This window comes from Sceloporus undulatus, chromosome 1, assembly GCF_019175285.1.
Source record: "Sceloporus undulatus isolate JIND9_A2432 ecotype Alabama chromosome 1, SceUnd_v1.1, whole genome shotgun sequence".
NCBI lineage: Eukaryota > Metazoa > Chordata > Lepidosauria > Squamata > Phrynosomatidae > Sceloporus > Sceloporus undulatus.
In genome coordinates, this window is record NC_056522.1 from 214,968,379 (window position 1) to 214,982,540 (window position 14,162).

At 41.8% G+C, this 14,162-nt stretch overlaps 1 protein-coding gene across 1 annotated transcript in view; it reads right to left on the bottom strand.

The window, feature by feature from the left end:
* Positions 1–5,251: 5,251 nt before the first annotated feature.
* The window catches only part of SLC4A10 (solute carrier family 4 member 10), a 221,870-nt gene continuing 212,959 nt past the window's right edge, over positions 5,252–14,162 (bottom strand). Inside the window, 1 exon segment of the mRNA XM_042475963.1 lies at positions 5,252–6,829. Within this exon segment, the coding sequence (XP_042331897.1) occupies positions 6,763–6,829 (67 nt within the window). The 3' untranslated portion in view covers positions 5,252–6,762.

Consider the following 14,162-nt stretch of genomic DNA (forward strand, 5'->3'; position numbering starts at 1 on the left):
AACCCCATATGCAATGATCTAAATCCAGGTACAGGTTTTTCACTCAAACCATTGTGAGTAGGGATTTAAAAAAATGTTTTCTCAGTTTTGCATCTTATACCTTCAGTAAAACAGTGCACTGGTGGTGATGGGTGACCACTCTCTTGTAAAGGGGATGGTGACCCTGTTCCAGCTTTTAATCCAATAATTAAAACAGCTTTCAGAGTACTATACCTATTGGGCAGCAGGGGATGGGAACATTGTTTTCAGCACTTTGACTAGTTTTGAAATCAACCACCATAGGTCATAACTGAGGAAATTTGGTGACATAGGCAAGGTCTGTTGCTGGCTTGCAGAGTCTATATTCATAAATGCCTTGCATTATATATTAAGCCAACAAGAGGGTATGAACCAAGGTGGCATCTGATTCACCCATCCCCAGCAACACCCACCTAGGAAGTTTGCAGTAATTGCTGCTGACACTGTGTGATCATGTTGTGCACTTTTGTAGCCAACCCAGTTGCAAGACCCATGAAGAGAAGTTTGTTTGCCAGGACTGCGTCAAGGAATTTTGCTGCCTGAAGCAAATCAGAAAATGGCGCTCCTGGCTGCAAGAGGTAATCAATTAATTTTGGCACATGAGTCATTCAAACCCAACAAGCACAACCTCCCCATGCCCATCAATTTAAAAAAATGCAACAACCCCTTAAATTCCATGGTCAGTGCCAACTAGAGCAAACCCAAAGAATCAACCTAGTCTCTGGAGCAGCAGAAAACAAACTTGCTCCCTCCTCAATATGACATCCCTTCAAATATTTAGCCCAGTTTAAATATTTGAAGGGATGTCATATTGAGGAGGGAGCAAGCTTGTTTTTTGCTGCTCCAGAGACTAGGACCCGGAGCAACAGATGCAAGCTGCAGGAAAAGAGATTCCACCTCAACATTAGGAGGAACTTCCTGACAGTAAGGGCTGTTCGACAGTGGAACAAACTTCCTAGGAGTGTAGTGGAGTCTCCCTCCTTGGAGGTCTTCAAACAGAGGCTGGATGGCCATCTGTCAGGGATGCTTTGATTGTGATTTCCTGCATGGCAGGGAGTTGGACTGGATGGCCCTTGTGATCTCTTCCATCTCTACGATTCTGTGGCGGGTTACAGACGGGCAGGGGAAGACGTCTTGAAGGTGTCTTCCCTTGAATACGGAGCCTCCAGACCGCCCGCCCCGGGGGCGTGGCTAAGGTGTATGGGGCTTCCACATGGGGGGCAGTGAAGACGCCTCACCTGGGGCCATTTCTTACCCGCAGTTTCCATACCGCCACCTTGCAGGACGTTGCAAAGAGAGAGGCAGCTTCCTCACGGGCGGCCAGAAACGTGGCTTTTTTTTCTTTTGCCGGCTGGCGGATGCGCCGCTGCGCAGCTGCGGCGCTCAGCACCGGTGGCAGAAAGCATATGTGCACATTTAAAGCACCCAGGCCCCTTTAAACTTTCCCCCCGCCCTACCCAAGAACAATGGTGGACTCCTGCCAGCTGGTGATCAGCTGGTGTTGGCATCCTTGTCCGCTTGCACGTTGCTAGTGTCACCAGCATCATGGATGCCTCCTCTCCTTTGGTCCCCGTGCTCTTGCTGAATCTGCAATGCACAGCCACAGCTGTCGCCGCTGCCACCGCTGTCCCCCTGCCATCCCCCATCACCTCCCTTGTACATATGTAAATATTTAAAGTTTTAGCGTTTTTTTATTGTTAAGTGAAAATGGCACAGGAATGTGTGTAGGGGTTCACTTTAAATTCCAAACTTTCAACAATTCTAGCAGCACATGCGTACATGTTGCTCTAGGGTTAGGGTTACGAGCATTAAAATAGAGTGCAGCTGTGCTGCAGCTTCCACATCTGCATGGCATCTGACGCTCTAATTAGAGCCTCGGTGCAAACTGCGCATGTTCCAGGGCCCCGACTCATTATGCGACGCAGCAGACACGGAGCTTTTAAATGGGCCACTTAAATTAGCGGCGTAACAATTCTGGCGTACCGGTGTAGCAGCTTATAGACGGAGATGTGCAGTTGTGCAGTATATAGAAAAGCAGCGGGGAAAAGCGGCACCTTTTCAATGCCGCTTTTTCCCGCTTGGGGCGTGCAGGCGGCGTGTTCATGACGGCATTCAAGTAAGGGCCGTCTGAAGGCTACACCTTCATGACATCATGAACACACCCCTTTTTGCCCGTCTGTAACCCGCCCAAGATTCTATGATTCTAATTGAATTTACTTCTATGTTGACTCACTACTCAACCATCGATTCTGTGTGTCTATTCTAGTTGGGACTAACCAACAGGATTTCAGTCAGTTACAAATTAAGTAGCTAACAACATACTTGCCCTTTCATGACACCCAAAATCATCTGCCTGTGTTGGCTGCCCAACTAGACTTAACAGCAGGACCTGCCCTCCCCTTACACACACCTGTTCGCACTCATGGCTTCATCACAGAGGATCAGAAAAACTGCACTCTACTTGCAGAAAGGACAAACCCCAGGACAGGTGATGTGTAAATATAAACATGAAGAACAGTTAGGATAAATATTTTATTTCCACATAACATCTCTTAAGATGTGAAAAACACAGTATTCTATTCACAGGTACACTTTATTTAAACTTTCGTAATAAATTACATCCAAGAAATTCAGCAATTTGTGGCCAAGAAATATGAAATTAAAAGTAAATATAGTACTAATATTTGCAGTTTACTCTCTCTTTTTTGTGATTTCAAAATGTTGAGATTAACATTGGAGTAGCAATGAAATTCAAACAAAAAACAGTGTAACTGTTTTTAAAAAACCTCAGAAATACTGAGCAGAAATAATGCAGTGTCATTCAATACACTGATTTTGTAGGATCCAGAAACCTAGATAGGCGAGGTTTTTTCTTATTTGATTTGTTCGTTTTGATACAGAACATCAGCAATTTATGTAACACAACAGCAGTCTCATTCCAGGCCCAAATGTGCACTGCACTGCTATTCCATACTCACCTTCAAACAACTGGAATGTTACAAACAGATCTTCAAGTACACAGTAACAAAAATTTCAATCTTAGTGCGGTTGTACTTTCCTCTAAACTTATACATACATTTTTATCCTGCACTTTTATTTCTTTGAATAAATACAATAATAGCATTTGCAGCATATGAACAATTTGGATGATGCTAAAAAGAATTTTCTAAGAGAAACCTCTGTAGACCAAAAAGGAACGCTAGAAACAATTGATTTTTCATTCCATCCATCTGATTAAGCCTATGTTTTGGCACAAAAACAGCTGGTGGGATGTTGTGTTTAAAGCAACAAGGCATATGAAAAGGGGCTAGCCTGGGCTCACACTTTGCTAGTCCAGAACTGGAAGCAACCTGTGCAGATGGGTGTTGCCCATTTTTTAGGGCCCAAGGAAGGCCCTGTCCAGCTCCTGCTGTCGGTGCTGTGCTTTTGGCAGCTACTTTGCAGCTGCCATTACAAGAGAGGATGGCAAAACTATATAGTGCCTTTCAGAGACGCACCTTGGCATTTATTCTGGGCTGATGGCAACCAGGTTTTCCATTGACTATCTCTCTACTGCCTGCAATCATTGGGTATCTTTGTCTCTTGCTTACTCAGTGTCAGACGGACAGTCTGAAGTTGAGTAAGCAACCAACCAAAAGGGACTAAAGCATTCCATTGGACAATCTTGGATTTGATGTGTTAAAAGGGTTCAATTAAAGCATTTCCAAGTTGCCTTTATCCAAGAAACCATTCTTTCCTACAAAATCCCTGCATGACTACACATATCAAATATATGAATTTGCCAGATTTATGAAGGAGAGAACAGCTCTGCTCAGAACCTGATGTGCATCACTCACTTCAATGGAAAGGTCAGTTCAGCATGTGCAAGGACCTCTAACACCATTACCAACAAACAGGTCTCTCAGCTAGGCTGATGCTCATACCCCACTGACCATGTACAGAATCCCCCTCTAGCAATGCCAGCATAAGCCACCCTATTTGCTATAAGGGCTGTACAGTGTGCCTGTGCCATATGCAGGTTTCAGCCTATGGTGAAGCTGCACTGTATTAAAAAGAATGGTGTGCACATACACATTTTTTGCCTTATGTGGGAGGGGGGTCCAGAACAGATCCCCCACATAAGGGGAGGGCCCACTGTACATGGCTGTAGAAATTAGCTAAGGATTATTCCCCCACTCCATTGGGCAACTCTGAAAAGTCACAAGCTGCTTTTATGAGATCAGAAGCACAGCCCTGGACACTGAAACAATGTCAGTTCCTTGATATTCTAATGCACTTTTGTAAAATCTGATTTTTCAAAAACAAAAATAAAAACTAATTAACACCCCCTCAAAAAAAAAACCAATTAAAAACTTACCAAAGCAAACTGTAAAATGTTTGATATTGACTCTTTTATTTTAATTACAATCCAGTCCTCTACCACCCACACAGGGTGCCCATTTCTCCCCTCATCCCTTTCCAAGATATACAACCAAGCTCTTGACTGCTACCTTCCAAGGGATTGCCAACTGTACCTCTGCAAAGATCCAGCTATACTGTTTCCCTCCTGTACACATTTCATCACATTCTACACACAGCCATTAGTTGTGCATATTTCAAGCTCATGTGTATGAGGATTGTGGGGAGAAACAGTATGGCTAGATCACAGTATTCAACCCTCCTACTGTAGATGGTGGTTGGTGCTTTGCTGTTCACTACTTCAGTATGTCTTGGCTAAAAATGGCCAAAGGAAAAATGAAGGAGGGGAAAAAAGGGTTTCACTGTATTTCCTTGGAATTCTTCCCAGTTCCCTACTGGAGAAAAACTAGAGAGAAATCCTGTACAGAGGATGGTTTTGCTGTTTTCTACCATTAAAAACCACAGTTTGGCTAAAATTATACTCTTAGCATGACAATACAATCTATATGACATATACAAAATGGGCCTGAATTCCAACCTCTGTGGGAATGCTTGGCTTTCACATTAAAACTAAAATTAAACTCTAAGGATTTTATCACACAGGGGGAAATTGGGGGTTTAAACAGACATTTTCCAGGGACAGTCGCACAATCATGGCAAATATTTTCACACATATTGCACCTAGAGAGGACTTATCCCAGGAAGAACCAGGAATGCTCCGGGAACAAATCATTCACAGGATTTCCCTGTGAATGATCTGTTGCTGGAGCATTCCTGGTTCCCCCTGGGATAAATCCTCTCTAACCACAATATCATGTGAAAATATTTGCTGCAATTGTGTGACTGTCCCCAGAAAATGCCTGTTTAAAACTCCCCAATTTTCCCCATGTGATGAACTCCTGTGAAAGGCCATGTAGAAATTCTGCTTTGTTTTGCAGAATTAGAGCTTTATGTCAATAACATGGCCCCTGAATTCTGTTTCAGAACTCCCATTCATTTAAGTGGAATTGTGATTCCAAGATGAATTTGCATTAAGAAATACAATCAAAATACGATCTAACATATTTCAGCCCTGCTGATATCAGTGGAAGAGTTAAGCACATGCCCAAGTGACTTCCTCCAAAATCCATGCAATTCAAAATGCTTAACTCTGGCTAGATGTTCTCCAAAGTTTATTGACCACCTACAAATGCATTTAAATGCAAAAGCATTTTTAAAAATAACAGACATTATTAATGAAATAAAAATATACATATCATTTATACCTGGATCAAATCAGCACTTATCTATAACCAGATAAGTGCAGAACATCATGAAGGAATGTAAAGATAGTATTCAGAGATTTCTAAGCATCCATGGGCTCACTGACCAACCCTGGGAGAAACAGAAGAAATCTTACTGCCCTGTTCTGTAAAGGACTTTAAGCTGGAAAGCTAGGGAAAAAATGTGGCTTGTTTACCACCACAATGCAGCTGTTAAACTCACCACTGCAACATTTAGTACAGTACAGTATAAGATATTGTAATAACAGCTTGCTTTCACAACAAATACTGTATGAATATTGCACATCAATAGATGTGGCTTTTCTTCCAAACAATATGAGAGAATGTTTAACTATAGTCTATGTATATATTATAATACTTTATTTTTCCAGTTACATATAAATTTAAATATTAAATATCCAGTATTAAATCAAGGAAAATTGCACAAATATAGGGTCTGATCCTGTAAGTCTCTCTCACACACATACACACACACCAGCACTCACACAGTCCCATACACACATACATAAAAGCCATTATTTAAATGCAGGGAAGGGAGTCATTCTTATGATTAAGTTTGCGGGACTGAAATGCTCCTGGTTTTAAAAATAGCTCTAAAACTAATATTTCTTTGTTACCTTGGGTCTCTTGAAATAGCTGGCTGAAAGCTAAGCTAGAAAAAAAATGGGGCGCTATTTCAAGTTGGCTTTCAGAGATGGAGAAAGCTATAACCATACATTGCACAGGCAAAGTAGAACAACTACAGTCCAAACCTCTTGTGAAAGAAGTTTGAACAGAAACATTCCTCATTTCTGGAATGGATGACACAAGTTCAAAGGGGTCTTGTACCCCAGCAAGGAAAGCACATGATCTCTTCACTGGCTATGGTCAATTTCAGCAAGGGTTATGGCCATTGTGGATAAACAAGACAGTGAACTGAAGCACATATTGCACTACTTACATTACCAGTGCTACTGTAGAGGAAGGACAGGTTGCACAATAAATTGATCAAACCGGGTACAGTTATGATTGTGGCACTCCTCGCAGTTGCTTATATATTAAAAAAAACAAATTGAAGAGTACATCATAGACAAGTCTCGCGGTCCACACCTTTCCCTGAGTCAGCTTTCTTCTCTTTTCGGCTTTCAGTGCTATGATGGGAGAAAAGAAGAAGAAGTCTTGCTGTTGAACAGCACACAACCCAACCATTTTTGCTTTTGCATCTTTAAAGGAAGGGGAGCCATCTGCCAAGCAACATCATTTGCCTTGGCGTTTCATGCTGCAAGGCACAGTCTGGATAAGGCAGAGCGGAAATGCCATTGCTGTGTATGCATGTGTGTAATGTATGGCTATGAAGAACATCAGTCTACAGCATCAGTAAAGAGGAAGGCAAAGAACATCATTTTTGAACTATAATGAAATGCAAAATTAACTGACATATAAATCTGCAAGCATGCAAGCAAAATAATAATAATAAAAGATCACTGCACAGGGTTTAAATGGCAACTATTTGCTTTGCAAATGACAACTGGTCATATTTTTTAATGCTGGCATTTTCAGTTGCACAAACAAGAAGCTGAATAATTGAGTGGTTATGATCTCCATCCTCTCCGCTTCCTATCAAAGGCATTAGTGGACTCACTCACTTAGTCAGTTCTCTTAGCCAGACAGCACAGACACTATGGTGAAGATGCACTTCTCACTACCTAGTATCGGCGTAAGATTTGTACATTTCATCATGCTGGGTGTGGGTGTGGGAGCATAGTAAAGTCTTAGGCTGCACCTGCATGAACCACTCTCTTTTCTAGTCATACTTCTTGGTCTTTGCATGTAACCTCTGTTCCTTGGCCCAGTTTTACAGACTCCACCACAAAGTACAACACACAAATTACCTATCAGGGATCCACTTAACAACAGGGTCAAAAGGTAGACAAGGACACTTGCACACAACCAGGTCAACAGGTCTCCATCTTTCTACTACTACTGATATGATAGCCCTGTTTAAATATTTGAAGGGATGTCATATTGAGGAGGGAGCAAGCTTGTTTTCTGCTGCTCCAGAGACTAGGACCCAGAGCAATGGATGCAAGCTGCAAGAAAAGAGATTCCACCTCAACATTAGGAGGAACTTCCTGACAGTAAGGGCTGTTCGACAGTGGAACATACACTCCCTCAATGGAGAGTGGTGGAGTCTCCCTCCTTGGAGGTCTTTAAACAGAGGCTGGGTGGCAATCTGTCGAGGATGCTTTGATTGTGATTTTCTGCATGGCAGGGGGTTGGACTGGATGGCCCTTGAGGTCTCTTCCAACTCTACGATTCTATGATTCTACTAAAAGGTAGCTGGGCTATTTAGTCAGGCTCTTTTCACACGTCACATGGAAACTTTATTCAGAAGGGTACAATTTCATGTTCCAGTGTAGCATGTGTGAGTGGAGCCAGAAGGCTCCAGGCCAGCCAACAACAGCAGCTTCCAACTCCATCAACATCCTCTGCTGGAAAGGAGCATGCAGATCAAATGAAGAGGGTCGCTATTAGTTGCCCCACCTACATAATTGCTTCTGATCCTGGTGGGAATTGTGAAGCTCTCCAGATGTTAGACAGCAGCCTCCAGCAGGCCTAACCAGCATGACCAATGGTGAGGAATGCTAGGAATTACAGTCCAACAGTGTCTGAAGAACTGCACAAATTCCAACCAGCTTTAGTCACACAAGTTCATGGCACAGCACCATGGGCAAGGGAGCTTCTCTCCCCTCCTTTTATGTATGTTTGTTTATATGTAAGGGAGTCAGACAGTGGCTCATGCATGATGCAATGGACAGCAGTGTCTCATCCCAAAATGGTGGTGTGGAGGTGCTCCCCTTCACCCAGTCCATGAACTGCCTGTGGATAAAGAGTGTTTTCTTTGCTTTTGAATGAAATGGACCATATCACAATTTGTCAGTTGGCTGGTTGCAATGGCAGACTGACTTCCTTGCTGTCAGGGGATTGTGCACATAGATGGCCATTTCCTATATTTTGCAGAGGGAGGGTGGCTGGAGTAGAGGGAAGGTGGAAAAGTCAACAACTCCCAGTCATCATGGCCAGTGACCATAATGGCCAGGTGATTTTGAGAGTTTGGTCTTAAGTAAAACTTTGAGCCTTTGGTTCTTCTTGTGATCTGTATCAAGATAACTCAGGAAGAATTAAAGGCACAATTTATTGTTAATGAAGAACTTCCTTTTCCTGGAAATGGGATACAGACTTCCTGGAGCATACAGTACTCTAGGACAGGGCTACTCAAAGTGTAGTCTACTAATCTACAGAGAGTTTCCAGGAAAGAAGGAAATAGTTACAGTCAATGGCCATAAATATGGCAAATAGCTCTGGCACATTGGGAAATAAACCCTGTTAGTCACTCACATCAGATAGCTTAAGAAGTACTGCTCTAAGAAATCCCATTGGGCCATATATATATTGATTTTTATAAACAATATATTTTTAATAATTTTGTGCATGAAACAAAATATGTGCACACTGAATCATCAGAAAGCAAAGGTGTCACTAATTCAGCCACTCATGAAAAAAAGTTTTGCTTTTCAGAATATTTCAGATTTTGGAATTCTGGATAAAGGATACTCGAACCTGTATATACAATGAGGCCTTAGTCAGCAAAAAATTGCAGAATATCAACACAAAGGCCCCTACCTTTTCCCTACCTTTTTCTACTTATTTGGTTTTTAATTTGGTCTACAGACCTAGTCGTAAGAATTTAAGGACACTAGGTAAAGATTCTTACTAGTGTAAGAAAGGGGTGATATGATAAACCTTTCTATCATGAAATTATGCTGTTTCCATAGAAGAGGAAGAGCGGGTACACTCTCCCCAAAAGAAGAAGCATGACAGCAGTTGATGGGCTATAATTAACAATTCAATACTGCTTGCTGCACCTGATCACAGGCTGCACAGTGGATATGCACATATCCCCCAACTGTCTTGATTTGGCAAGGGCAGCCCCTCTGCTATCCCACTTTTCCCAGCAGCTTTTAAAATGTTCCAGTTTCTCTCTATTCTTCACATTTCCTCCCTCTGCCCTCAGCTTACCTCAGTTGCTGCAATTGGAAGGTCAAAGTACAAAAGTAAGAGGAATAAGAGGAGAGGAGGTGACAGGACATTGACCTTTTTCAGTAGGTTTAGGCAAAAGCGAGCTGCTTGTGTGCCCTTTCTCATTAATAATGTCGGCCATTTGACCAAACTTTGATGTTGCTTGGCCACATGTCCTGGTTTTCATCTATGAAATGTTGGAGTGTTCGCATGCATAGTGGGTAGTTTGGCACCCCAGGAGACCCTGCAACAAGCAATCAGCTGATGAAATGCTAGCATCATGCCCATCTAGACACTGTTTCAGCCTGAATGGAACTTTAGGACCTGATGCACCACAGTGAGAACTATTTTATAAATTCTTTTTAAAACAAAAATCCCATATATTATAGCATGACATTCCATAACTATTTTTTTTATAGTTTGAAAGCACTCCTTACTTTGTGGATAGGGAAGATGCAGCCCTTGTCAGATTGCCTCTGCCCCTGGCAGCATAGCCAGCAACGTGAAATTCTGGGAGGTGGAGCCTCATAGTATTTTGGAAGGCCACATATTCCCCAACCCTACCTGACTGCATTGTACCTTTAATTATAATCAAAGCAAAATTTCATTGAAGAAACCAAATTACGCGGGGGGGGGGGGGATAAACATTTTAATGCTTTTCTAAAAGTTTTGCTATTATGGTTTGGTTTGATGTTCTCTTGCAAGAATATCTAGTCTTGTATGTACATGCAATTAGCTGGATCTCAACTCAGTCACACTTAGAGTAGAACCTCTGAAATGATTGGGAAACTCCCTAAGGGAAGCTTGTGTGGCCCTTTCCCTGTGGTTCTTTTACCAGCAGGTAGGGACCTTTATATTCAGGTAGTACTTGGCAACCAATTGGCTGCTGAGGAAGGGGATTTTTTTAAAATGAATGACTGCTATGTTTTATCTATTCCTCTTTTAATTGTTATTATCTTAGAATGTACGCCTTGGGCAGGCTTTTATTTACTCCTAATTTTACCGACTTTGTACAGCGCTGTGTATAATTACAGCGCTATAGAAATAAAGTTTAATAATAATAATAATAATAATTTTCTTTTTTTTATTGGTGTGTTTTAAATTGTGTTTCAGTGTAACTGTGTTTTAAACATCTGAACTCCATTTTACGTTTCAGTTGTTCCTTCTATTCAATTTTATGGTGAGCTATCCTGAGTTCTATTTTTGACAGGAAGATAGAATGCTGGACCTTATCCTCTTCCCCTCAATCATTCCCTTCTCCTTTTGTGTTGTGTCTTCTTAGATTGTAAGCATGAAGGCAGGGAACCGTCTAATTAAATGATTTTATGTACAGTGCTGTGTAAATTTACAGCGCTTTATAAATAAAGCTTAATAATAATAATAATAATAATAATAATAATAATAATAATAATAGACTATAAATCCAATAACTATAGGATATAAATCCAATAACTACTCTAACAACGTATTGTACAGACACTGTGGACTGCTAAAAAGAAAAATAAATGGGTCCTAGAGCACATCAAGCTTTAAATCTCCCTAAAAGCCAAGATGACTAAAGTGAGACTGTCACACTTTGGCTGTATCATGAGAAGGCACGACTCACTAGAAAATACAGTAATGAAAAGGAGCCTTGGTGGTGCAGTGATTAAATGCCAGTACTGCAGTGCTCACAGCAACAAGGATGTGAGTTTGATCCTGCAGGGCTCCAGGGTCTACTCAGCCTTTCATAGGTTGGTAAAATGAGTGCTCAGCTTGTTGGGGGCAATTGGCTTACACACTGTAAACTGCTTAAGGAGTGGTAGTTCACTGATAAGCAGTATAGAAATTACTTACTATTGCTATTGATAAGGTAAAGGCAGTAGAAAAAGAGGAAAACTGCATTCCAGATGAATAGGCTTATAATGAAAGGGTGACTTGGAGGTCTCTCATTAAAGAGGTTGCTGTAAGCTGAAGTCAACTTGATGACAGTTAACCAAACAAAGTAATAATACGTAGTGAGATCTTGTAGCACCTTTGAGAAGTTGGCAGCATGAGCTTTTGTAGACTTCAGTCTACTTCCTCATATGCATTTCGTAGACTGAAGTCTACAAAAGCTCATGCTACCAACGTCTTTCTTTCAGTCCATGGCCCATGCCTTAGTGATCTCACGACTTGATTACTGTAACATCCTTCTGGCAGGGCTTCCTCTTTCTCACCTCCATCCTTTAATTTCTGTCCAGCATTCAGCTGCATGCATTATCACATTCGCCCACTGCTCTGACCATATCTCTCCTTTGCTGGCATCCCTTCACTGGCTCCCCCTCCCTTTCTGCATTCAGTATAAGCTCCTGCTGTCCACGTTTAAAGCCCTCCATGGGCTGACCCCTCCTTACTTATCAGACCTTCTTTCTCCTCACCTTCCCACTAGGGCCCTCTGTTCTGGTAGTCAAGCTCTACTGTCCCAGCCCAGGATTTCCTCTGCCCCATCTCAGATTCGCCCCTTTTCATTTGCTGCCCCTCACTCCTGGAAACTTCTTTCCCCCTGAACAAGAGCCATCACTTCTTTAACCAGCTTCAAAATGGAGTTGAAGACCGTCCTGTTCAGAGAAGCGTTCCCAGTCCTTGCATAATTGTCGCTTGCCTCCCTGGATGAAGATTAACCATCCATTATGAAGCCAAGCTCTCCCTCCAGTCCATCTGCCTTGGTCCAGGTCTTGGAGGTAGAGAGGAACTGCTGGACCTCATCCGCTTCCCCACCACTACTCCCTTCTCCTTTTGTGTGGTGTCTTTTTAGATTGTAAGCCTGAGGGCAGGGAACTGTCTAATTAAAAAGACTGTATGTACAGCGCTGTGTAAATTTACAGCGTTTTATAAATAAAGGTTAATAATAAATAATAATAAGTTAATATCAAAGGTTCTACTAGATCTCTCCACATACTGATTCTACAGACTAATATGGCTATTTCTTTGATTTAAACAAAGTAATAATTTATTAAAGTCCTGTTATTTCAGTGGGTCTACTGTATGGATGACTAAGTCAGGATCCAACCCATTACATTCTTCCTATCTATAATCCATTCATATGTAGGGATGTGGCAAAATGGTCAAGGTGTTTTGTTAAGATCAGATGGAGCTGTTATCCTTCTGCTGCTATGTTGAGCATTAGGCATGAGCCACTGTTTAGTTTACCGCCAGGCGCACCAAAGGAAAATGGGCACCAAAGCTGGCCTCTCTCAATTCACTCTGTTCAGTTTAGTGCAGCCTCTAACAGGGAGGCAATCATCTAAAGAATGCTGCTGCCCAGAAGGTCATCCTTGCTTTTATATCACCAGCCCTGCAGGTACTTTCATACAACTAAGCAAACAATAGTTGTTGCTGCACTCTTAATGCACAGGTTATTATATAACATGAATAGGGAGCAATTTTCCTGTTACATTTCTCAGGTTCCTACAGCAATCTCCCTTTCCCGATCTAAAAGGAGGGAGAAACATAATCCTGAGTGCTCAGCAGTAATTCCTTCTCCTTTGCCCAGGCTTTGATTCAAATTCAGCTGCCTAGCTTCTCCTCACCCTAGTGGGGCAGACTGTTCTATTGTTGTTGCTACTAAACACATGCTGTGTAGCCCCCATGTTAAATACAGGGTGTCTGAAAATTATCTTTACAATTTAAATTCTATATATAGCATTGAATTCTATATAAAACTGAAATTTTCTAGATAGAAAAATAATTTTCTGACACCTTGTACAAAAGCCTGGATCTTGTTTGTACCTTTGTTGTTGTTGTATGCCTTCAAGTCAACTTATGGTGAGCATATAATGGAATTTTCTGGGACTGAGAGTGTGCCCAAGGTCACCCAGTGGGTTTTCATGGCCAAGTGGGAATTCAAACCTTGGTCTCCAGAGTCCTAGTCCACCACTCAAACCACCCCACATGACCCATGTCAGGGAATCAAGGGCTCAGCAACATTTGGGAAAACCCCATATTGGGAAAAGTTGTCTTCCATTCACAAAAAAGCAGGAGACTACCATGCCATGCAACCTATATTGTTGGCAGGGTCATTGCTTGGCCTGGATCCATGAAGCCCTGCACTAAATATGGCTAATATATATATATATATATATATATTCTTACAGGGATACTGTAGATATATATTTGCATGTATATGTTTTATAATGATATAAGTCCTTAGAGCTTGGACACCAACTGCTCTAAGAATCACCTTCACATAATATATATATACACATACATACACCCCTGAGCTGCAGGTAAAAACTTGGACCGTGCTTCTCTGCCTGAACTGATCCTCTTGTTTATGCTGCTCAGGGAGAGGAAAAACACTGCAGAAGCAACATGCCATTTTGGGGGGACAAAATGTCAGGAGACAAGAGGAGTCCCTTCACACAGTTCAGTCACTGAATTCAG